General features: G+C 44.9%; 1 protein-coding gene across 1 annotated transcript in view; it reads left to right on the plus strand.

The window, feature by feature from the left end:
• Window positions 1–1,888: 1,888 nt before the first annotated feature.
• DIS3L2 (DIS3 like 3'-5' exoribonuclease 2) overlaps window positions 1,889–26,270 on the plus strand; it is a 180,457-nt gene continuing 156,075 nt past the window's right edge. The window contains exons 1-4 of the mRNA XM_058812219.1: window positions 1,889–1,929; window positions 4,257–4,979; window positions 20,805–20,963; window positions 21,257–21,399. Coding sequence (XP_058668202.1) covers window positions 4,280–4,979; window positions 20,805–20,963; window positions 21,257–21,399 — 1,002 coding nt within the window. The 5' untranslated portion in view covers window positions 1,889–1,929; window positions 4,257–4,279. The remainder of the gene's footprint in view (window positions 1,930–4,256; window positions 4,980–20,804; window positions 20,964–21,256; window positions 21,400–26,270) is intronic.

Raw genomic sequence — 26,270 nt, forward strand, 5'->3', positions numbered from 1 at the left:
GAGCAGCTGCTGTGTGACTGGTGGCTCTGTTCAAACAGAGGATGGCTGCTCGCTGCCTCTTGGCCAGCGTGGGGCCTCTCAGCCATGGCAGAGCAGAGCAGAGTGCTCACTCTCCTCCTTGAGGTGGCCAGAGCTGCCAGGGTGGGGCAGCTGATGAGCTGGCATCAGTGCCAGCAGGTCGTGGGCAGAGGCTGCTGGCTCTGCATGGTTCCTGCAAATGGGACACTGCCTTTGCTGGTGGCATCCTGGCCCTGGGGAGGATGTGACTGTCCTTGTCAGGCAGGTCTGTGCTTGCTGCCCTTGGTCCCCACAAGAGCCTGGTGCTTTCTCAGGGCAGCTCCCTCGACCCAGCCGAGCGCTGGAGCTGGAGGGCTCTGGGCTTGCCCTGGCCTCATGGAAGCTCAGCAGTGCTGGCTGTGGGAATGCTGAGGGGCAATTGGTGTTTGGGAGCCACAGGTGATGCTGCACCCTGAGCAGATGTGGCCTCATGGCCTTTAGCGGTGGCTGACACCAGGCAATGTGCCCTGATCTGCAGGATGAAGAATAAGGACTGTGGGGCTGGTGTATTCCCCACCCTGAGCGAAGGAGCAGCATGGATGCCTGCTCAGATGTTCCTGCCAAAATGAAGACTAAACAGAGACTTTCTCCATCAGAGCCCTGCCTGGAGACACCAGCTCAGGTCCCTTTGGATCCTTCCTCCATCTAGTGAGGGCATTCTCCAGGCAGACAGCTCAAATGGGACTGGGGGTGCCATGAGGACAGTTTATTGAACTCCAGATTTTCCTGGTTGAAATTCTTTGGCAAACACAGCCTGAGTTGCAGGTAACACCAGGGTGACCAAATGACATATTCTCAGTCAGTCAGAGCCTGGCTCTGACTCTGCTATAAAGCCTTGTGAGAGGTCTGTGGTCACAAAAAGAGGAGGTAATAAAAGTGCCAGCGCTTGACTCTGGTCTCATGCTTTAATGACACCCTCTGATCCACAGGCTCCGACTTATCGTGGAGGAGGTCAGCACTGCTGCTCAGCACCAAGGGCTCGGTCACTCCTTGGGTGCTGTGGTGTGGGGGAGCAGGGGATCAGCAGGTTTGGCTCTGCCCAACTTCCAGTGCCAGGGGAGCCGGAGAGTTCAGGGAAGGGGATCCCAAAGAGCTCAGGGAAGAATATCCTAAAGAGCTCAGGGAATGGGATCCCAAAGAGCTCAGGGAAGGGGATCCCAAAGAGCTCATGAATGGGATCCCAAAGAGCTCAGGGAAGGGGATCCTGGAGCCTGCTCTTCTCTGCAGTGCAGGTGAGCCCATGTAGGTGCTGAAGGAGGTTTCCCCATGGGCTTTTGGAGGTACAGGTGCTTGCAAAGCTGAGTTTCCTCGGGAACAACACCAGACTCAGATCTTTACAATATCAGATCAGCTAATCTATGCTTTTTCCACTGATCTGGGCAGTAATTTGGATGAAGCTGGAGCCTTGCCCTTAAGCTGGAGCGACCGACCCCAGGAGGCTCCGCTGGCCCCGGCTAGGAGCGAGTGGCTGCCAAACCCCCGGGATCCCGGTGGTGCAAACCCGGCAGGTGGGGGACACGCCGGGCCGGGCGGCAGCACCTCCCGCGGCCCCGCCATGCCCCAGCTCAGCCCGCGGTGGGCCGCCCGCCTCACGGGCTGTGCCTGGCCGAGAGGAGCCAAGGCTGCCGGAGGCTCCCGTTGCCTCGGGGATCTCTCTCAGAGCGGGAGCGGGGCTAGGATACCCGAGCCTTCAGCGGCGCTGGGACACCCGAGCCCTCAGCGGGGCTCCCCCGCCCGCCCTGTCGCGCCGGACGCAGAGCGAGCGCTTCGCGCTTCGCCCTTCTGGGCCCTGCCGCGGCCCGTAGGCGCCGCTGCCCCGGAAGCGGACGGGGCGCTGGGACATTCAAACGGAGCGGAGCGGCCTCGGTGCCGGTGAGCGGGGCGGCGGGCGGCAGCGGGGCTGGGACCGGGACCGGCCCCGGGCAGGGGAGGGGGGACAGCGGGGCCCGGCCCGGCGGCGCCCAACCCCGGTCAGCCCGGTGGCAGCGCTGCCGCAGCCGGGCCCCGCGGTTCGCTGTCCCGTCCGGCCGGTCCGGGCCCGGGCCGCGCTCCCGAGGGACCGGGGACGCGTGGTGGGAGAGGCGGCGGGAGAGGGTGCCGGGGGTTCTGTGCTGCTGGAGCTGGAGCATTGCCTGGGGAGTTGGACACCCCGGGGTGGTGTGACGGAGGCCAGCGGTGATCCCCAGAGGCAGCCGGGTGACAATAACAGGGGCGGCTTTCATGCCGGGCCCGGCCCTGAGAGTGTCCTCCCTCTGCGCGTCCATCGCGGCGTTTCACTCGCCCTCATCTCCGTGCCCAGGCAGGGCGGATATACCTGTACCCATCTCTGCTGTACCTGCACCCACCTCTGCCTTTGGGAGCATTTCAATTCCTGGCTGCCCGCAGAAGACAACAATGAAACTGTAATGTACAAGGGCTTGTGTATTTCAGTGCTGCAGTTGTTGGCTGCTCACGTGGTTAAAACTGTAGAAAATACAGTGAAGGCATGCTGTCAATGTTTGTTCTTTACTGGAAAATGACAAATTCTTGTCTCCTGGAACCAAACCATTGTTTGAAGAGTAGTCTCACTGGCTTTTATAAATGTTATCTGCTTCTGTTGCATTGGCAACAGGAGAAGGTGACGTCCGAAGCAAGCTGGTGTAGGCCTACCTGTGTGTTTGGTAACAGCTCGGTGGCAGGTCAGTCTATTAGAAGAGTTTAGCAATTGGCCAGCACCAATGGAAAATCTTAGGAAAAAGAATCACAAACCACATAAAGAATTTTTCCTATTTGTTCAGGGATTTTTAATTTTTGCTTTGCATTGTGAAGCCTGCTCACATCCGTGCCCAGTTACCGAAGTAAATCCCGGTGCAGTGTGCATTGTTTCTCCCAAAGGGCTGCAGTGGGCATGCCAAGGAGGAGCTGGCCCTGCTGGGCAATGCCCCATTCCCAGGCAGGGTGGGCATGGAGGAGAATGCCTGGGTGCTCATCCTCTGTACAACAACAGTGAAAGGGAGAAGGGGGCTGAGAAGGGCAAAGAACAATTCCAAGCGTGGTGGGAGTACGGAAGTGAATATAAATTTCACTTTTGCTGATCTCTGTATTCCATCCTGCCAACATCCCTGTGCTTAGAGAAAGGAATGGAGAGGTGTAATGGGGGGCAGTATCCTTTATTTAAACTTAAGAGTCCAGTGCCCCATGGTTCTGGGATAGCAGAGATGACAGTGAGCCCTGAAATTCTTCATGTACCAGCTGGGGTGAAATTCAGCTGTTCAGCTTCAAACTTGTCCTGAAATGAAAAGAGGCATTTTTATGAAAACATGCATAAGCCAGCAGTTGCACTGGGCCCCATTATTGAGAAATTCCTACATTCTTCTTTGATTTTACATACAGCAAAAATCATTGCTATGTCCTGTCTATACCTGTAATTTACCTCAAAGTAGCTGAGCATAATTTAGTAGGTTGTTTTGCTTCAAAAGCTTAAAAGCTAAAGCACCTGAAAAAGGATTGGAAAACGCTTGATCTATTTAAGTTTCACACTTGTGCAGCAAAGGTGGAGATGTGACACCATCTACAGAAAGTGGTGCTGGATGGAGCTGCAGGCAGTGTGTCTCAGTCTGTAAGAATTAGGAGCTCTTGCAAGACAATTATTGTTTTACTTCTATGGCACTAAGAGGGAGTTCATGGCTAAAAAGACAAGCTGAAATGGGTAGTCCTGGTGTTTGAAGGAACTGTCCTGTGCTATGGAGAAGTGTCAGTGGAGGGAGGTGACAGGCAGTGTTTGCTTTTGACAGCAGCAGTGAAGAGCTTCAGTAAGGATGCAGTTATTTTTGAGGACCCCAGGCTGGACATGACAAGATTTTGTTTCTGATAACCTCTAAACTGATGCTTCTGGTCAGTCTGTCAGTTGCTGCTTTAATTTTCCTGGCTTTTTCAAAGGCAAGGAAGAGCAGATTAAAGGAATCCTGTGTATTTATGTGGTGTGTGAGCAGGTACAGCTTATGGGCTGTGGTCACTCACAGGTTATGGACAGGGGTTTGGTGCAGGGCAGATGTTGAGTACATTGTGAAAACCCTTCCCCACACTGGAATAATTTATAAACCCAGAATTCCTTTTCAGCAAAAATGTTATACTTTTGTGTCATTTGGTGTAATCAGTTATTTGACTCTTTGTTTCACGAAAATAAACCTTTTTCCTCTGTATCTGTTTATAACTCTCAGAAGTTTGGGCCTTTCACTGTGCTATGGATCAGCTGGGGCACGTGAGAAGTTCAGCTCCTGCCCAGGGTGCCAAGGAGGGACTGAGCAAGGCTGCTGCTGCCTCCCAGAAGAGCGCCTACGCCAGGCTGGTGCAAAAGCACCACAGCGGCCGCTTCCAGTCCTACCTGAACCACATTGCACAGAAGATGCAGCTGGAGGAAGGCTTCTCCAATGACCCCAGCCTGGATCTGGACCTGCCTCTGAGGAGAGGCCTGGTGAAGGATAATCCAGTCAGGAATGGGATAAACATGCACAGCTATTCACCAGTCAGAACATCTCACCTGGAGCAGCCCCTGCCTGGGTTTGAGAACGATAAACCCCAAAGTGCTCTGAGCAGATGTTCTCTTAAAAAAAATGCCATTGTTAGTCCAGGGGGAGACTTGGAGGTGGAGGAAGACTATTATGTGTATCAGCGTGGAGCTGCATATGGCCTGTCAAATGTGAGTGACAGCCTTGGTGGGAGAGCATCAAACAGCCTGAGACACCGAGGGGCTCTGCAGAAATCTTCTGGTTCTGATGAGAGGGAGGAGGAGGACCTGTGGAGGAAGAAACACAAGAAACGAGGCAGATATCCTGCCAACACTGAGGCAGCAGCTGGACACTTGTTGACTGAACAGTTTGGTGAGGATGTGCTGGCAGTGAATGCCAGAAAAAACAGTCACTTGTCTCCAGGTCGAGCCCAAGGTGAGTTCACTCTGATGAATTGTTTGGTCCATTTGCTACAATTACAGTGGAATTGAATGCAGTGTGTTAGTCATGAATGAGTTAACAGGAGCCAGTCCTGCTCTGTCCAAGTTAGTCAGCCCTTGGTTACCTGTGGGTGGCTTTGTCCTGGTTTACAAGTAAGCCATGTGGCATGTGCAAATGCCTTCATGTGGAGCCAACTCAGTGCTGGCAAGACCTAATTCCCTGGCCTAAACTCTGTGACTGTGGCTGTGCTGCTTCCAGGATCAGCTCAGGTCTAGAAGAGCCCAATTTCTGTGGTGTAGAGTCCAAATTAATAAGACCACTGGATCTGAGCTGACTCAGGGCACAATCATGCTTTTCTTTGCATTGGTTCTTTGAATCTGGAGTGCTGGTTTGCTTTTGGTCCAGGTAAATCCAATACTCAGGGGCTAAGATGTCTGTATAATAGCCAGTTCCTGATAGAAAGTGTTGATTCCAGGAAATTTTGCTGTTAGTAACAAAGAGGCCACATTTTGCAGTACTGAAGTGAATGTGCCTCTTAAATGTGATGTTTAAGGCAAAAAGCCTACTTAGGGGCATAAGTAAAATTTTTATTAAAAGAACCTCAGAACACAGCATGAACAAGGAACCAAAACCAGACACTTTAAATTTCATTTCTCAGTGTAATGGTTTAAAACTTTCTCTGCATGTTATTTATGCTGAAATACTTTGGTAGCCTGATCTTATGCACTACTACTGAAGGAACACATAAATGTCACCATGTTAAATTCTCTGTAACAAGTACAAGAGAGATGGATTTCTCAGCTGGGTAAGATCAGCCTGAGGCCTATCACAACTCTTAAATTGAAAATTAAATAACTGTTTAGCTAAATCAGTCTTAAAAACTAAGCCCTAAGTCTCAAGAGGGGGAGGTAATATGCTTTTTCTGGGTTATTTTTGAGATGTGGCAATACATAATGTGCTAAAGTTGGTAAACTTCCATGAGTGCTTGCAAGACTGATCACAGATAGAGATTTGATGCAGATTATGGTAAAATTTGTTGATGAGCTTGATTTTTGGAAGGGATTTTTTTTTGACATGGTTCATTGTAACACTATTTGTTGTGCTAGCCTGTCATAATAGACTTCATTTCCTTCAGCTTTTAAAGCGTAGGAAGAGCAGATGACAGATGAAGAGTCTCAAAGGCACAGAGTTTATATCCAGGAAAATTGCAGGTGCCCACATGGATAAAGTAAAAATAGCCTGGCTTTCAAAAGCAAACACCCCCAGTGACCTCCTGCTTTGGTTGGAAGTGGGGTTGCACAACCCCTTTAAAAACTGGATGTTTGTTTAGTGTAAACACCTAAAGCAGAAAATGTTGACCCTTGTGTTTGACTTCCCAGGTGGAAAACTCACACTGTGGGAAAGATTATTGGAAAGTTATTTGCTCAGCAGTGACACCTTTCCTCTTCTTCCCCCTGCATGCCTCCCCAGCCACGCTCCTGTGTAGCTGCAGCTGGTTACCCTCCAGAAAACTTGCAGGGATGTGAAAACAGTTTCTTGGGGGGAAAGAAATGGGAAAAAATAAATATGTCACTTGTTTCAGAGAAATGTCTTTTCTGCTGTTCAGTCTGAGTGTATTTTAGGACTCTTGTGTAAGTGAAATGAAGATTTTGCAGTAGGCAAGTGCTTAGGTATAAGAACTCACACATCACAGTATCAGATTATATTTGCTCACTTCAAAGCTTGTATTTCTCTCTTGATGCTGATATAAGTCATATTATTTTGCATAGGCAGGTGTCTGGTTTGATCAGTTTAAATCAAGCCTTGTGAAGCTGTGATGGCAAGAATTGCTTCTGCCATGAGAGCAAGGAGTATCATCTTTTCAGGAGTGACATTTCCTCGCAAATTAGCTCTCTTCAGACTGTTGTAGGCTTTCCAAAAGGCTCTTTGAGCTAATCTCAAAGGCAAGCATCTCTTTTTATACCATTTCATTTCATTGTCCTCTTCTTAACAGCTCTTCAGCTCAGGCTTAGCCATGGTTGGCAATGACAGAGCTAATAGTGAAGGCAGATATGTGATCAGTGAAAACCCTTTGGGTGCCCTGGGGCAGGCTGTAGGGAGCAAGGGTTGCTCCCTGTGAGTGTCCTTTCAGTGGCAGAGTGATTGCTGTGGCCTTAGAGGAAAGCAGAGTGATTTATGGAGCCCCAGGCAGGTATCTCTGAGCCCTGGAGCTCAGTTCTGCTATGTTCCTGTCTGGAGTTTCATAATGAAACTGCTTTTCCTAACTCTTGGAGGCTTTGCAGTTGAGAGAGCTGAGTGTGAACAGAACTTTGTTGTCCCTGTGTGTCCTGGGGTGACGTTATGATGCTTGTATCCCCATTCATCTGTTCTGTGCCTTTAAGACCGGCTCTGAAGAGTGGAAGTTTTGTTTGGGTTTCTCTTATCAGGGACACAGAGACGAGCAGTACATAGGGCTGTTTTGGCTTCTTGCTTTCAGCTTGCTGCTTTGCTTGCTCCCTTTTCTGCTCTTGCTTCTGCTTATTAGCTAGTTCTAGCTAAACAGTCCACATTCCTTCCTGGACTGTTTCTCCTCTCCTGTTTCTGTGACCATCTCAAACCTGCTCCGGACTGGGACCCGGGAACACCGAAGGTTCGGCTGCAGCAGCTGCCCCAGCGCCGGAGGGACTGAGAACAGAGCAACCACCCCCGAAAGAGACTTTCTGATTTGTCATCTTTCTCAGAGCGGTGTCATTGGGTATTGTTCATTTTGTGTGCTGGGGGGTGCTGCGCCTGAAATAAACAGGTTCTTTCCACCTCTCTCCAAGGAATTTTTTCCCGAACCGGTTGGGGGGAGGGGCCGTGTGGGTTTTGCTTTCTGGAGGGGCCCTCCTTTGCAGATTCTTTAACAAATTTGCCCTAAACCAGGAGAAAATATTGGCGCCCAACGTGGGGCGAGAGAGAGAGTGGAAAAACCCTGTTTTGACTGCATTTTGGTTGTTATTACTCTGTGTTCATTTAAATCAGCTAATAGCCATGCTTTTTGAATTCATAATGTCTACTGGGGTGAAGGTTTGCATGACATAGTCAGGAGACTGCAGGTTGGATTCCCTCTGTGGCATCAGCACTCCTGGATTTGGGAAAGCAAAGCTGTAAATAAAGGAATCCCACAGTTGCTCCCTTCTGTGCAGTTTTAACCTCTGCAAGGAGAATCACTGTAAAACCTCCTGCTCTCAGGTTTCTTCCCAAACAAAAGCCAGTAAACCAGAAAATAATCCTAAAATATCACTTTAAATTGTGATGCTTAAAGTTTTTAATCTAATACAATTTTCCTCCTGGTATTTTCCCTCAAATCTCCAATGCTCTAGATTCTTTGGGTGCTAAAATTTGGTTTAAACTTTCTTAACAGAAAATTATCAAGTCCCTTGGGTTGTTTTCTGACTTTGATCAAAGGCTCTTAAGGTTTTTCCATTTCAATCCATAGTCAGTAATCAAAATCTTCTTTCAGGCTGACTGAAATTGTTGTTATAAAAGGGCTTAAAACCTCATTTTTCTTGAGGACAGAAGTGCTGACTCCTTCTGCAGCATCTGTCTGTCACATGCTGGGAGTTGAGATTTGCATGGCTGCTATGTGGAACTTCAATATTTGTGGTGCTTTGCTTTGTCAATAAGAAGTTTAGAACAAGTGCTGTGTTTTATTTGGAACAGCAAGATTTCAGTTGCATTTTGAGGACATCCACTTGCTAGCCCGTTTTTTGAGGGAGAATTGCTGTTTGATAGCACATTCCCAGGTCTGCTGGAAAGCCTAGAAACCAGACATCTTCAGGAAAGGACTGTCCTCCAAATGTGGAATACCATCTCCCAGCCATGCTTGATTTCAGAGGATCTTGGGAGCTGGAGTACCTGGGAATGAGGTGGCTTTGTTGATGTTGAAACTTGGGTGGAGCAGGATGCTGGTCAAGGCTGATTGCTGTGAAATCGGTTCAGATTTACTGTCTCAGTCAGTATCTGCAGACAGCTTCCTGGGGAAGAACACTGTCAGCTTCCCTAGGTATCCTCCTGAGGCTCCTCTCACTAAAAACTTCATAGGTTTATGATGTGATGGAGGTATCTTGCCCATCTGTTAGGGTCAACATGCCCCCTCAGTAGAAGCAGACAATTCCTGGGTAACAACATGAAACAGTGGAAGATTTCCACAGCCCTTTCTGATTTATCTTCTGTCTGACACTTGGCACTTATTTGCCCAGCCTGTGGTACTTAACCAACTTGGGCAGCTTCCACGGAGGAGTGGTGCTGGCAAGCAGGCTGGTGTTTAGCATCAGAGCTTTAAAAACAATTGTTGCTGTTGGATGGTGGTGTTGTGCTTGTGGCTGCAGTCCTGACATTTAAAAGGTTCAGGATAGGTAAAGGAAATACCCTGGACTGGCTTTCCTATGTATTTGATGGGCACAGCTGCTCAAGAATATCAGCCTTAATAAGATGGCAAAATCTCAGGTATTTTGTCTTCCCATGGTAGGCTGCAGTGTAATTGTGTGTTTGCCTTTGTTTCTCTGGAGGGACTTTGGAGGAAGAACCACAGCTTCTGCTTTTCCTTTCTTGTAATGCTAATCTGGGATAATGATACTTTTTAGTGGTCCAATTCTTGTGTGGTGAAGTTCAGTTCTCAAGAATGCTGTTATCTTCCTATCTGGCACCAGTAAACATGAGCCAGCAATCTGCTGAAGGCCATGGAATCTGCTCAGTAAATGGAGAATGTTGGTTGCTGTGGAAATCTTTAAAATGTAGCTAATCTTGCCAGGTTCAATGTAAAGTTCCTTAGATGACGTTAATCATAGTAATAAGATACAGGAGAGAAGGGAAAACTGGATTTACTGTATGGCCCCATCTGAGAAATGAAAAATATGAAAAATACATGAAAAGTAGAATGCTCCTTTCTCTAATGGTTTAGCAACGTCATCGCAGACATAAATTTCTCTTGCTTTTGATAGAAAAAAATGTTGCATTCCTGAATCTTGTGCAACTAATGTTTTTGGCAAACATCAGCTATAGTATGTGAGTTAATATCTGATGTATCCTCTCTTGGGGAGATGAGATCTTGCCCTTGCAGGGACTGTGTTTTTTATATGTGATCTAATAACTGTCTTCCATGCCGTTTACCAGAGCTCTGAGCACACCATGCTGCAGCAGGACCTTGCATTTGGCAGCAAAGCTCTCACCCCTGTGAATGAAGGAGCTTCCTTCACCTACTAGTGCTTAGGTGAAAATGTTCCTCAGTGGAAATACTTCTTGCTGTTAACCTGCTATTTTGTTTAACTTATTTTTTCTACTCACTAGCCCCCATTATGTAGTGCAGGTAACTATGCCTGTCAGTGTGGTGTTGGTCCTAGGGACATAATAGGCTCATAGAAGAATTGAATTGATTTTTAATTAATTTTAAATATTTTCTTTTGTGTGACTTGTCATCATTTTATTTAATAAAGGTCTTGTTGAGCTCTTCAGTGTCAGTTTCTTAGGAGATTAGGGTTTTGATGCCAAAGGTGTGAATATGGATGTTAGTGTGTGAACTTAATTAAATCACAGCACAAGTGCAATGGTTTAAAACCTGTTTAGTATAACTAATTAAATGCTGCAGTAAATTTAGAATTGTTACCAACAGGTATGTCTGGTTCTTGCAGTGTCATGTCCTGACCCTGTGCTGTTTAATGTGTCTGTCAGTCATCAGGAAGAAAATATATAAGTAGGATTGAAAAGGGTTTTTTTGATGACTTGCAGAGTTTTGAATAATGGGGGTAGTTACTGGCAGCCATCAGGATCACTTGGTGGACTGGGAGCAGGCAAAACAAAATCCATTTATTGGATTGCCAGCACAGAGCCATGATAGCAGTGTGAGGAACCTGGTGTGGGAAGCAACAGCTTGGAAAAAAGTTCTGAGCTCTTGATGGATTAATCAGCTGAACGTCCTCCTCCTGTGAAATGTGGCCAAAAGGGTAATGGATGAGCATGGGAATTGGAAGATGGAGTATGGACTCTGTGTGACTTTGGCACGGCAGTAGCAGCTCCTGGAGTGTTGTATCCTGTGGTGATGCCCTCAGTTTGAGGTGGATGGTGATGAATTGATGAATTCTCAGAGGACAGCCATAGGGAAGATGAAACGCTGGGATCGTGAGTGAGTGATTGGAGGAACCCTGCTTTAGTTATCACAGAGATGCTTGGGGGAGGGGAGTTTGCAGTAAATTGCCTACATGGGGAACAGATGTTCAATAATAGGCTACTCAGTTGAACAGATTATGATATAATGCATTTGAGACTAAACAAATCCAGGCTTGAAATATAGCACAATTTAGCAGTGAGGGTGAATGACCATTGGAACAGTTTTACCAAGGCTTGTGGTATGTGGACTGTCACCAGCATGTTTAGAAGCCCTGATAACAATTTCCACCCTTGAAAAATGCTGTCATTCGAACAGGAATTAATTTGCAAAAGCCCTCTGTGCTCTGCTATCCATGAAGTCAGTCAGGCCATGCACCCCAGTCAGGTCTGGCCTGTTACTCAGGTACTGTCCAAGTGTCTCCTTCACCATGGATATCCAGGTAGATTTGCCAGGTTCTTTGCAGCTGAATTCAGTGGCTCTTGTGCTTCCTCTCTAGCCTGTGGCTGCTGTGGACTTTCTCTGCTGCCTTCCTCTCCAGCTCTGCTCCTACCTCTCCTGTCCCAAATGCTGTTGCCCATCTCTTGCCCTCCCTGGCCAATCCCCTGCTCACCGCCACCATGAAATGCTGTGAGCTGCATGTCCCGAACTCCCTCTTGTGGGGAAAGCCAAGCTACAGAGAATCGAGACTTGGCTGGGGCAGGGTGGAAAACAAAATGTTGTGATCTATTGCATAAAATAATGTCTTCTGTGACAAAAAAAAGGAAAAAAAATCCCAGGGTGCTGAAGGAAAATGTCAACACTAGCAGCTGCAGCCCACAGATGTATGTATGGGGCATGTCCTGCCTTGGAGAATATTCCAGGCTCTCTGCAAATAAAAGCCAGCGGCCAAAATGTGGTTTTGTTCAGTTTGTATGTTTTTAGGCATTTTCCCCCACTGCTAGGGATTGTGATTTATGTACTTACTGTGCTGAATGGATAGTACGGGGAATGGTTCATCAGCAGAACACATTCAGCAGCACCTTGGGTTACCTCAGGATATGTAGGAATCTGAAGGCAGTTATTTGATTTCTTCAGCTGTTAATGTCTTCTAGTATGTTAGCACCTCCTGTCAGGTATTTTGCTTTTCAAAGCCTCTTAGCTGCTTCTGATCTTTGAGCAACTTGCTTCTCTCAAACTACTGAAGCCCAGAAAAATCAAAGCCAGAACTTCCACAATATTATGTTTTTAAAGTGTTTTCCTTGAAGTCTTGAAGAAGCCTTTTCACAGCATAGGTGCTGGATAAAACAAAGAGCAAAAGGCATTTTGGAGTATGTTTAGGGAAGATGGAAGGATGAGGGGGGTGGAAGCAGCCCTGACCCACATCCCAAGGCAGGAGTGGAAGCCTGGAGGAGTGCAGTCATCAGGCGGAGTAGGTAGTGAGGAGGTCAGGAGCAGGGTGGAGCAGGTTCACAGAGAGTCCTGAAAACCAGAAGAGATGTTCCCCCTCCCTGACAACACCACTGTGCTGCTGCACGCAGCTGGAGCACAGGAACTATTTTGATAAACTTTTAGTCTATTGCTACTAAATGGGTTTCGTCACCAGCCCTTCGTTCAGAGCCTGGAATGGTATCCTTGGCTCCTGCACTCCTGTAGTACTCCTACAACACAAACCCTGCTGAGGAATTGAATAAAACTGCAATTACTGTCAGAGTTACTGAAGTCAAAAGCCTGCAAGCATGAGGATGCTTGGAAGTGTTTTGGAAGCGGAAGCATGGTGTTGTGAGCACATGATCTTGGCCATCAGGAGCAGTTTCCACAGCATTGTTTTCAGCAGCAGAAAGAATCCATTGTGCGTTTTTCTTCATTTTAGTTTTTCAAAGCCTAGGCCCTTTCTGAAAGCCAAAGTCAGCATGAACATTTTCCCTAGTTCCATATTGAAGTCTGGGGACATGCAGCACAAGAGTTTTTAATAAGTATGTGCAGCTTAAAGCAAAAGAGCAGTGGCAACATGTGCCTTCCACCATATGTGTCCTTCCTACCTCGTTTTCATGAGTCTGGAAATGAGCATCTGTCTCTATTCCTCACTTTCCTTAATATCCATGGACATGCCACTTTTTTGCTACCTTCATTCCTAAGTCAGAGTGCTTCTTCCTCAGTATTTCCTTTTAAGAATGTTGGATATCTGAATCTTTTATGATTGGCTGCAGTGGCACAATCACTTCCAAAGACAGCTCATGGCCCTAAGAACTCCCTGACAAACCATGACATCCTGTGTTTCCCCACCTGGAGTCACTGGCTGGGGGATAGGCTGCCTGTCTGTGGCCAGCTTGTTCCCCATGTTGTAAGAATTCCCTTTGTTCATTTTTTGTTGGACGTTCAGCTCTTCTGTGCAGATTTTGGCAGACTTTCTGCCAGAGCTGTTTGGAGAATCACCTTCTCCAAAGAGGCAGGTGAGAGAGCTCTCTGGGTTGGTTCCTGGATGGCTGCACCCATGGCTCACAGGGTGCTGGTGCACAAACACAGCCATGCCCATAGACATCCTGCTGGCTGGCTCAGGCAGAGCTGTGTTGGGTTGTAGAGAGTTGCTGGTAACCAGTTGGGCTTTTCCAGTCCTTTGAATTACTGCTGAACTCGTTTTAGAGCTGTGTGGACAGGATGTCTTCTCATTTTATTTTGATTTGTCTTCATGGTGGAAAGTTACATTTAGATTTATGCTGTGGCTGGACCCTGGTGGCCTATCATAATGGGTCAATTAGTGAGGCTGGGGGGCCTGGGAGCTACTTCTGACAGCTGGATTTCAAGACAGCATCCACTCAGTTCAGGACATTTGCATAGAATTTGCATTTTGGCTGAGCCCATGCATGTAAATGTAGGTTTGCATTGTCTCTCTTCTTTGAATGACTGTTTAATTAACTTTAAACTTAATTATGCAATCTGCCATCTGCCTAAATCCCTACAGTGCTGTTGTATTACCATTCTTTTCCAGTTCCACCAAGATATTCCCTTTCCTGGAAGTTTTCCCTCCTTTTCAATTATTAAGAGAATTTCAAATTGTTCACTTCCTTGGCTACTTTTGAGGAGGACTCAGAGCAACACTGTACAAACTCTTAGCTTTAATCATGATCAAGCTGCAGCTGCTCATGGTCTGGCTTGGACCAAGCAGAGGAATGTGCTGCAGAACCTCCAGTTTAAGATTCTTTGAATTTACATTTCATGAGACAAGAAGGATCTTCTTTTAGTTGCTTGTGATAAGGAGAATGCACTCTCAGATTTTCTCTTGGACTCCAGATTGAGCATCTGAAATATTGCCTACCATGTTTATCTCCTGCAGGTCTCTGTTGCAATGAAACATCACTGAACTGATATCACCAAGTCTTGCCTTTCCACTCCTACATCCCTAATGAATTCCTTCCCGTGACATCCTCATTTGTCTTATTGCTTTGTCTTTAATCTTGAGCCATCTACTTTATTTAAGCTCTTGGCTTCAAGATACTGTAAAATGCATGGAGGTGGTTCTGTTCCAAGGCTGTCTAAGAATTCTGAACTCTTTTACTTCATCTTTAGAGAAATTTGGAAGGTTGACTGTTCCTAACATAGGTTGAAGCAGAGCTGTGTTTTCAGTGAGTGTGGTGGATGGGGTTTGGTCCTGTATGTGTATTATTGGGGCTCTAGCACAGAGATTGATTCCAAGGAGTGTCTTTTTAATTGCTGGTACAGAACTCCTTCCCTGAGCAACTACACCAACAGCTGTCTTTGTGTTTTTCCTTTTAAAACTAAATAGAACAAAAAAGGATTTGGCTGTTACCATTAGTTGGGCATTTAATCTCTTAAATCCGCAAAATATTTTGCAAAACATAAATAGCTTGTTACTTCTGGCCTGCCTGTGACCAGTGTTTTTGTTGACATAACTCACATTTGAGATCACTTCAATGGTGTTTGTTGGTCTTGCCTGTTGTTTTTGCTTGTGTGTGGTAATTTGATCCTGGATATTGTAGTAGTCATTTAAGTGCTTGGAGATTTTTGGCTTCATCACTTCTATAATATGGCATCTACTGGATGTCACTGGTGCATCAGAAATTCAAAACAATCTAGCAAACACATTTTGGCTTTTAAATTTTGAGGGGGAATTATTCTAGAGGCTTCTTTGAGCTGCAGAAAATACCAAATAGCTTTGAAATTGCCTGCTTAAGTATATGAAAGGGACAGACACAGGGATCCTAGCAAAACCACCCTGATGTTAATGCAGTTTGTACTGGCACAGCATCTTCTGCTGGCAGAGTTGATTTGCCTTTGGAGAATGAGAGGGGCAGTTGCCTGGTGCAGCAGTGCCAGCAGTAGGTCTGTGCCTGTCCAGAGCTCCCAGCCAGGATCTGCATCCCCCCAGCTCATCAAAGCTGTGCAGAGACAGATTCACAAAAGTACCTGAGATGAGTTGTTCAGGGGCCATGTAGGTTTGTGGATTTTTTAATGTCCCAGATGTCTTTCCAAAACAAGGCAGAGTTTGTGTTGGCTGAACTTTGGTATTGAGACTATAAATACACCCTGTTACACATCAGCATCCATAGTGCCTCATAAAGTTGCAGATAGAACTTCCTGGCAGCTCTTGGAGAGTATTCCTTTGCTAAAAGACCAAATTTGATGGTTTCTAAAATTTGCTTTGTCAGCTGTGCCAGGAGTCAAGGGCCAACTTGAATTGACGGATCTGTGAGGTGATGCCTTGGGCTGCCTTGTGGCTGGACACTTAATTCATTAAATCTCTAGTAAAGATGAGCAGGAACATGCTTTCTTTAACTTTCTTGCTGTGTTTAACCTAGTCTGACTTAAATGGGAGTGTGGGACTAACCACAGGCTGGTATCAGGGTAGTTCTTGTTGTCTTTGGTTGGTTAATTTCTGCTTTTGGGGCTAGGGCAGTGTTTGGTGATCCTTCTTTTGGTAGCTGCCATATCTTCAAGATCATGGGTGTATCCTTATCTTGTCTTACTAAGTGCTCATCTGGGATGTCTTGAAGAATTACTTGGAAGTTTTGAAGGAAATTGGTTTAAGTCATTGAAATGAGTCAGCAATGAAATGGAACATTGCAGAAATATGGACAAATATTTAGGAACTTTGTGTTAAGAGTGTCTCATTAACTGATAACAAATTGTTCTATTGCATGTTACCAGTTTGGGGGTATGCTTCTGTTTCTTCTCATTCTTATGCTAACTGGAAAACAGGGTTTTCCAAAGATTCCTTGCCATATCTAGACCATGATCTAAAGCTGGGAAGCAATGGAAAATCCTTTTAGCAATAGCAGAGTTAGTGTACATGTTGGTGTCCAGTCATGGACTGATAAAAGTAAATAGCAGATGCAAGTATTTTGTATTGGAAAAGTTTGTAACAAAATTGTTCTGTCCAATGCTTTCAACATAAATTCCTTTTTTTTTAATGTAAAAGGAACCATTACATGTTGAGATAGTGTCTGGGGGGTTCAGACACTGCAGAGGTGTTCCCAGCACCACTGTGATGCTTTCACAGTCCTGCCCTCCCCAGGGAGCTGCTTAACTATTGTAGGTGTCTACATGAATGATATAGATGGAAAGCTGGAAGTTTGGAGGTGAAAATGTCTGGTGAAAGTGTAGATGCCCTTTGGTAGGAATGGGAGAAACTAAACCAAGATCTCCTTATCTTGAAATTCACTTGGATCTCTCAAGTAAAACTGGTTCTTGCTGGGTTCTGGACGGGAGTTGTCACGGATGTGCTGATGAAGATTCAGCAATACTTTCCTGCTCTGCTGGCAGTAATCAAAGAGATTGTCAGGTGTGAGAGGGCAGTTAGAATGTTTTACTTTTGGGAAATAAAATTGAGGGTCTTGATTCTTTCTTATGTAAAGCAATATGCAAATTTTAATATAAAATTAAAGACTTTCTGGCCTTGCTAACTTCATGTTTAGTTGAGCATTTTAGTTGATTTAGTTGACCATCTAGTTGATCAACTGACTAATAGATGTGAATATAATTTAATGCTGTACTTTTCAAAAGCTAAACTCTAGAGTGATTTTGTATAAATTATGTCCAAATAAGCTGATTTAAAACATCTCGCCTCCTCTCTTACTGTAAGCCAGATCAATTATTCTGGGAAGCTGCTTGCATGCATTTTTTCACCCCAAATAAGAAAAGATTAATAGGTACTTAGGTTTAAAGACCAAAATGTGCCATTGTGTGATGTCATTGTTGTGATGAAGTGAGGTGGTTTGGATTTCAGATGAAGCTCCAGTGCTGTCCTTCCAGCAGAGCTCAACCAGCCCCTGCATCCTTTCATCTTCTTTTCCTGATGAGAATAAATGTGAATGACTGATTGTGAACAGTCCTGAAAGCCCATGAATGCACTCACTGCTGTGGAGGTGGGAATTGTGTGTTTCTGCTTCCCACAGGTGCTTCCCTTTGGCTGGTTTGAAGGGTTTCCCTGCTCCCTGGGCGGCACTGCTGGTCCCATTTAGGTGTCCCTCTGTTGCCCTTGTAGGGAGCCTCCATGCCTGGTGCAGGTGTTGGGATTTTTTCAACCCAAATCTTCCTCCAGAGGACTTTAAGTATGGAACAGTCAACCACTTTTCCTCAAATTATTAGTCCTTTGTCATATCCCAAGAAAATGGCAGAATATCTAGAAATCCCAGGCAAGTGTTGGCTGCATCCACAGGGAGCATCTCTGCAGCCAGATAAACACCCAAACATGTGGCATTTGCTGCATGTTGTGAATATTTACATCTTGTGCACTAGACTTGCTCTGTGTTCAGGCCTGAGTGGTTCTGCACAGCAGATGTTTGGTGCTCTGTGGTTGCTTCCAGTCTCCTGTTAGGATGGATCAGCCAACCTCAGCTCTGCTCTTTAGTCTTCCATCCACTGAAATAGTTTTAATTTTTTTCTTGTATTCATTGCTTAATAATTTATTTAGTATTTGGTTATTTTAATGCTTAGAATATGTTAGTACTTTGTGTGACGTCCTACCATGAGAGATTTTGTTCTATCTTACAAATCACTCAACTGTGACACCAAGGAAAAAGTACAACTGACACATGTGGTGCTGGAATAGGGTTTAACCATAGTTGTGATAGATTTTTCAGAAAGAATAGTCTCAATATATCCTATGCTGTAGAGTAGTCAAGTTACTTTTTGCTTTATGGGATGATGTCTGTTTGTGCATCAGAATATTAATGCTGGGCAGTGGGGGCAGCAGGAAAGCCCATCTTGAGAGGTATTTTTAACTTCCAGTTTTAGGGGACAGGTGCATGGCAGAAAAAAATACCGACTCTAGTTGAAACAGATGGTGACCTGTAGTTAGGTCTCTTTCTTTTAAAAGAAGAAATACAAGAGATTACAGTCATGCAGAATTTGATGTGTTCCAGTTGAATGCTAATTGTGACAGTTGCCTGTGGCTTTGTAACAGGGGTGGCTTTGTTTAGCCATAAATGTCATGGCCAAGGGGGTCAAATACTATCCAAAGTGGCTGTGTGTAAACTGCCATGCAGGCCAGCCATGTTGAAGCAGAGTCTGTAGTTTTGAGTGAATTTTGTCTTTGAGTTTTGTTTTTGAGTTTGAGCAAATGAAAAATCCCACCACGGAGCAAGCCCAAGGTTAAAGTGCTGAAAATGTGCAGATGCCTTTCTGCATGTCTACCTTTTATCACACAGAGATGCTTCTCCACCCTTTGCTGTTGCTGTACATTATTTTTGACTGTAGGGGCCCCAGATTTTTGGAACCATTGAACAAGCCAAGTGCTGGACAACTTTCCTCTGCAGTGCCTAATTCTGGCTCTTAGTTTGCTGCCCAATTAATGAGATATTTTTTGCTTTCATGAGATATTTTTTGCTTTCCCCCACTGCATTTTAGTTTTATGCTCTCTTATTTTTTTTTTCAGCTCCTTCTTAATTATATGTTAAGATTTAGCCTCCTTTTTATCCTGGGCTCTTTAATTCATAGTAGTATTTTCTGTGACTTGCTGTCATAGAAACGAGGGCTTTAGGGGACCTTACGAGCTCGTGTAATCCATTTCCCTACCTCAAGGAAAAAACTACTCTTCTTAGACCAACTCTGGCAGACGTCTGTCTCACCTATTTTTAAGAACCTCCAACGAAGCAGATTGCATGACCTCTCTGTGAGCAGCCTAAGACCCTGCCTGTTGCACTTGAAGTCAGATTCCTTCACCAGAATGTCTCTGAAAACATATCCAGGAGCAAATTGTGTTGCCAATTCTCTAGTCTGTACTTTTACTTTTGGTGTCTGTTTTAAACTTAACTTGACCCTTAGGACATTTGTAAATCAGTTCATTAGGCAGTTGCAAATCAGTTAATTTTAGTTCCATCTCATTATGTGAGCCATACAGGTTGCGTTGCCTCAGTTGCCTCCTCTGAAAACTGAATTTGCTGCTGTGCTAAATTTGCCATGTTACAGCTGCAGCCCCCTCAAACAGACTTTGCCCTGGAAGCACCCTCAGAGTGTGAAAAGCTTGATTGTGTAGAAAAAGGCCCAACTATGTTGTGTTATTGTGACTGAAAACAGAAGCCTCCCCTTTGTTTCAGCTTCCCCTTTGCAGACACTGCTGTGGTATGTAATCTCTTCCTAGACTAGTCTAAGATGGCACCTTCAGTTGTCCCTCTGCCTGTCTTGATGTCTTCCCTCCTGAAACAGGAGGATCCCTCCCTCCTGCTGATTTGCCTCTTTTTATATATATGAAAATTACTTTTTCTCTGTGATTGGGCAAAGTAGCAGTTTTCTCTTGTTGCACCATATTTTTTTAAAGCTCTCTGCTTAAGTACAGCCTTTAAAACATTTTTTCCTTGCTGCTGTGAAGCAATCTGCTGTTTCATTTGAGAAGGATACCATAGGTAAAAAATTTGCCTTGTAACTTGGATAGCACCGTAGCAAATAAGTTGGCGTTGCACGTTTTCTGACTTGCAGGTACAAGCTTGGACCCAGGGAGCGTAGCCAGGAGGGGCTGGAAGGCAAAGCTGTGATGACATGTTCAGTATCCAGGTGGAGGGCCAAGAGGGCAGCTGCGCGGCGCTGGGTTGCATTCCAATGTGCTGATCCGTGGAACAGCGTTGGCATACGCTTTGGAAGCTGCTGCTTGCTCTCCTGGCTGTAGGGAAGGGGCTGAGGTGATGGCAGGGAAGTAAGGGGTGAGTCTCTGCAGAATATTTTCATATGATTGTGGACTATTCTGAGCAGGCTGGACATTTGGAGCTTTGGCACTTCTTTCTGGTGTCCTTGTGTACCGTGCTGCCTCTGGTAGCTCCAATGTTAATTACTCCACTGTGGGTTGTTAATTTTTTTTCTGCCTCCTTGATTCCTGACCTGCTTAATTAAGTTGTAGGGAGGTTATATTTTCTCACTACTTGGGGGCTTAATGGGGTGGAGACTTTGGAAACAGTTTAACAATTTCACATTTTATATGCTCTAATGAATTTCCCAGGATTTTGGAAGGGTTGTATCCAACTTCACCATCGTAATTTCCAGCGTTTTATTTATGCTAAAATAAGTTAGTGCTGTGTTATGAGGCCCAAAGAGCCAACAGATTGCAAATGAACTAATGAAGACATTGTTTCTCTTGGATAAAGGCTGTGACTCATGGTTGTAACTTGTTCTGAAGAACTAGAGACCGTGAGCTTCACCAGGACCACAAGCTGGCACTGGGGTTCCTCTTCCCTTCCTTGTCATTTCAAACCTGTATTTGATTTCAGGTGCAGAAAAAAGAGGGTTTGCAAGGACCAGAAACAACTCTGAATCCGCAAGAACTCCCCAGAACTTCGATAGGAAGAGGCAACTCTCTGAATCGCAGACAGAAACAATGAACAATTCAGACAGCAGAATAAATCCCAGACAACTGGGAACTCCCAGAGGTATTAAAGCAGTGTGTGTACACGCTTCAGGAATAAGCTGCCTTGAAGCCTGTGCTTTAAAAGATGGGCTGGGATGAATGCTATTGACTTTAAAATGAGCTGTAAAAGATTGTTGATTATTTGTAAAATATGATTATTCCAGGCTTTTCAGTGTTCTCAAGTCGGGTGCCAGTATTTCTAGGCAAACTGTTCTCAGAAGTTCAACTTTGAACATAAAACTTCTGTACAGATTCTGTTAAGATACACAGACAAGTTTGGTGGGCAAGGTAACACTTACGAATTTTTGTTTGCAGGAGGATCCTTTGCCACTGTCCCAACATCAGGTGACAGAAAGAATCTAAATAAACCCACTCGAGGGAGGAAGAAGAGTATATTTGAAGCCTACGCATCAAAGGAAGATGTTTCAGCAGGACTGAAAAGGGGAGAGCTAATTCAGGTGCCTGAAATGTACACTGTCCATGCTCTTGTGATAAGTGTGGAAACCACAGGCAGTTGTTGGAAATCAGCAGCAGTTGATGACAGGGAATTGATGTAGCACTTGTAGATGCCAGAGGAAGATATTTTCCCTTTCTCTGGGTGTTCTACAAGTGGGATGGAATCTCCTACATTCCTCTGAAGTAGTTCTTTGTTTGATTGAATGTTCTGTATAATTCCTGATCCACTCTAGTGATAAATTGCAGATTTCTTATGGAATAGTCTCCTGGCCACGATGGTGATTACTGGGGAGACCCTTCTTTTTACAAATGATGCTCAAAACAACAGCAGTTGCTGGCAGCCTCTGTCTGTGTCAGTATAAGCAAAAACAAATGCCCTTAGCAAGATACCTCTCTGAAATTTCTCACAAAAATGTTTGTGCTTGGTTTTGAAGCAGCAAAACTGCAGCCATCAGTAGGCAGCAATTCTTTTCTAAAGAATGTGGGTATGGACCTGCTGTCCTATCTGCTGGATAGAGAAGATTTACATGGAGGTTGGCAGGGCTGAGATGGAGAAGAAGAAAACTTCCATGCACCATGTTCGTAGTAGTCCTCAACATGGTGTAATGTTCTTCAGGACACACCTGGCATCCCAGTGAGATCAGTCTGGCTGGAGAAAAGGGGCAGGTGGAAGTCAATGAAGGCATGACATCCACACTGAGGCTTTGTTTACCCAAACACACACAGGTCCATTGCCATTTAATTAGTAGTACTGGTGAGGTTGTGATACTTAACTTTCATCAATAGACTAGAGTCTCAAATGACATCACCTCAATTTTTGTCTGATTTTTTGTTATAATTTTATAATAATTCTTGTATATCATTATAATGGCATAATCTCTGTAGGTGTGATGAGGATTTTACATAAAAGACTGCCTGATTGCATCCTGAAGACCAATCTCATGCACTCTTAGCTTTGAGGAACTCATATCCCTGCTGATGATCAGCGTGGTCCACTGGGCTACTTGGACCTTAGGCCAGTGCATTTTTAAAGACCATCACAGATGTCTGCAATGGGAAGCAAATGGTGAGGGGGGAAGTGGGAGCCTTAGGCTGTGACTTCTCTCATGGCTGCACTGGCATATGGCATCAACTAAAGCTTCTGCCTTACCTTCAGCAGTGTTTTTGGCACCATTTTTGGTAACACAGCCTGATAGTGTTAAGTGCAGTGTGTGTAGACTGTGAGGTCAAGTGCAGCTGCAGATGAGGCACATCAGGCTGTGATTACTACCTGAGAATCCCACTGAAATGCTGAGTCCCCACGGACCTGTGATTGCATGATCCCTGGCAAAAGAATCCCTAATTCTTGTAAATGTGTGTGTCTACTCCAGGTCATGTGCTGCGTAACTGGAAGAGTCATATGTGCTTTCTTAGGCTCTGTCTATTTTTCTTTCATCCAGTTCCACATCTCAGGGAAACAATGGAGACTGTAGAAGCTAGATTTAATAATTCAGAGTTGAGTGTTAGATCATGGGCCTTCCCGCTCAGTATTTCTCATCTTCAGTTCATTCATCCTTATGATTTCATCAAGACCATTCATCACTGCAGTCTCAACCAGGATAGGTCAGATCCTGAGAGCAAATCCTCCATTTAGTGAATGGAGGAATATTCGGTTGTTTTTGCTACAATGGCACGAGACAGAATGAACATGTGTCTGTTGTGTTAATCCCCAAAAGGAGGGCATTATGTTCTAGCATGGTGATCTGCAAAAAGGCTCCACAGGAGCCCATGGAATGGGAAGACAAACCTATTGGTCTGAATCTGATGGTCCTGAGGAAACTAGAGTACTCCCAGGCAGCATGACTCTCTGAACGTGGGCTGTCTCCTGGAGCATCCTGGAAATATTTGGATGAGAATTTGAGTGCTCTGTCAGGGAGAAAAGAGCCTACCATAACACTGAGATTCTTGGACCTTGGCAAGGCAGCTGTGCAATGAAGTGTTCCTGAAAGTCCAACCCACAGAAACTCCTGACAGACCTGAAGATTGCTCAGATGACACAAGTGCCATGATTAGGCAGCCCTAGATCAGGAAAAGTGAAAGGTTATCTTTATGGGTGCTGACGTGTGTCAGTAATAGTGATCTTAATGGCTTCTGGTGCTGTAGCTGACATAAGTCATGTTTGATGAGTAGCAGAAGTGTGACCTGCAGGTTCCTGGATTCATTTTGTCGTGTGACGTGTCCGGAAGTGTCGTTCTGCAAAAAAAGGGATCTGAGCTCAGGTGTTTATGAGTGCACAGAATTCCCCCCTTCCCTGCCCTTCACACTGCAGGGAGCAAACCCCAGGGGTGTCAGGTTGGTTGGAATCACACCGGGCAGCCTGAAGGCAAACAAGATTGAACAACTCCTGTGTCCTGCCGTGAGCACACGCTGGTGGTTATACACAACGGATGAAATCAGGCTGTGTATGGAGGAGCATGGACCCAAAGGACTCCAATCATCCTCTGAAGCATCAGCCAGGAACTCATGTCTGCTCCACGCCTCCAGCGTCTCCCACACCCTCCCTGCAGGGCTGCTGGGGTCAGGTGGAGCAAACAGAGATGCAGAGCCTGCTTTGCTGTGAAAAGGGTGTTTTTCCTTGGAAAGCTGTTCTTTTGTGGATGTGAAAGCTGGGGTTTCCCGGGTTTTCATGAATTGTTTTTTTTTTTAAGGAAGCCTTGATGGCAATCAGATAGTTGTGAACCCTGACCTCTTTTTGGTGTTTTGTACATACAAATGAACCCAGGCACATGTGTTACAATAGTTGTTATAAACTGCTTGGTTTAGGATGCTTCAAGTTTAGTCTGAGTACTGCCCGCCCTGCATTTAGCAAAGCAGCTTGAGAAATCGTGACCCTTTTATGTTTCACTGGGAAAGTTCAGTAAGGTTAGAAACTTTATTGGCAAGAGCTTGTGAAGCTGCCTTGAATCATCAGAAAATGTTTTAGAAACCTTCCTGCAGACCTTGTTCTTCCCTTTCATAACAAAAGCCCTAATGACAGAAAAACACTGATAAATATAGCAGCCATTATTTGCAAGCTATTGTAAAATAATACAACATTAGTGTGACATCATGAGACTCTGCAGCCAGATCCTCACCCCCTAATACACATATGAGAACAGTTGTTCATTGCAGATGGGGAGAGTGACTGGTTCCAGATATGATATCACAGCGTGAAATGTACAACATTGTAAATAGGATTTTCATGGGCACAGATAATAGGGCCCATCTGCTTTCTAAGATAAATTTTGTGAGTTTCTTGCTTAAAGGAAGAGCTGAAGTTTTTTAATATTACTTGACGTAAGAATTCTAATGCTGATCATAATTAGGTAGTGCATATAAAATGCAGATAAACAGGCTGTGCAGTAAATGTGGTAACACTGTGCTCCTCTGTGTGTTTGCTGGAGCTGGGCATCCATGGTCACATTGCTGCTCTGGTGCCTTCTGGGCCATGGACACAAACCCTGATTTTTCATGTGCATGATTGGCATTTACACCTGACTGATTGACAGCTGTCCCACACTATTGAAGGGGACTGTGCAGAGGACAACAGGATATCCCCATATCTGCTTAGTGCTGGTAGGTAGAGCCACATATAGGAATTGACTTATTGTCAAACAGAGCAGCAATCCCTCTCCAGTTTTTCCTTTCTCTGTAGCAGCTTCTGATGACTGATTCTGGGAAATAAATGAGGGACAACCTTTGAGAGTTTTGCATCAGTGGGTACCAATGCTAATAGAAACTGATGACAGCAAGTCAGCTCTCACTTTGCTTAAGGATAAAATACCCCAGGGTTTCTCTCAGTGGGTCATCTTTTTTTCCATGCTGTTGTCCTGGGTTATGCCTGCTATGCGGGCAAGTGTCCTTGTTAGTACAAGTTATGTGAGACATAAAATTAGTGCAGCAAAGTACTCAAATAGTATCTAAAGAGTATGGAATACATGCTGCTGGTAATCTGGTATTCTGTATTTGCTGGTAAACTTTAGCAAATAAGTGCAATGGAAAATCTTTGTAAATCTGTGAGTTCTTCAAGGCAGCAAAACTTTCACATGTAATCAGCTCGATTTCCTTATTGTCTGAGTGTTTCTCAGAATACATAAAAAATTATTTGCTGCAGTAAAGCTTTAATGAAGCAATTCCTGTGAGATGCTCCTATGATTGCTTAACACAGAAGTGCAAACAGATGGAATCTGTTCATATAATAAATTGGCTAAAATTACTTCAAATACACAAGTGGAGAAATTTCTAAAGTTACTTCCCGGAGCAGAAGCCTGTTGGAAGGCAGATAGCTAAGTTGTATTCCCATAAGATTCAAATGCTGTCAGTTTGAGCTGCAGTCACCTGAATCCCAATTTCCAGGATACTTTTGGGATGCACATGTGTAGCCTATAAGGCTTTGGTTGGCTCTGCCTTTCTCTTGGATGGACATGAGTGCAAGCAGCAAAACTGGTTGGTTTACTTTGGAAGGTTGATACGAATTTGTTGCAGGTGACTTGGCCTTTAAGTTGGCAGATAAAAATGCAGAAATAGATAGACCATGGAATTTTCAAATGTATTTAAGATAGTTTGCCTTTAAGTATGTTTAAACAGAATTTAATCCTGTAGACTTTAAATGTTTATTTTTGGAAAATCCTTTAAATTCTTTTTTGGAAATGTACTTTATTATCACAGCTACTGCTGCTGTCTGTTTGCAGGAACAGCCTAAGCAGCCAGAGCCCCATAAGAATGATACCTGCTGCCATGCAAGCTCAGCTTTTCTTTTCCTCTTTCCTTGCATCCTCCAAAATAAGCAAACCCAACATTCTCCTTTTCCAAAACAGAGCAAGCTAAATTGTTTCTGTTATCCAGTTGTTAACGA

Source organism: Ammospiza caudacuta, chromosome 11 (assembly GCF_027887145.1).
Source record: "Ammospiza caudacuta isolate bAmmCau1 chromosome 11, bAmmCau1.pri, whole genome shotgun sequence".
Taxonomy (NCBI): Eukaryota; Metazoa; Chordata; class Aves; order Passeriformes; family Passerellidae; genus Ammospiza; species Ammospiza caudacuta.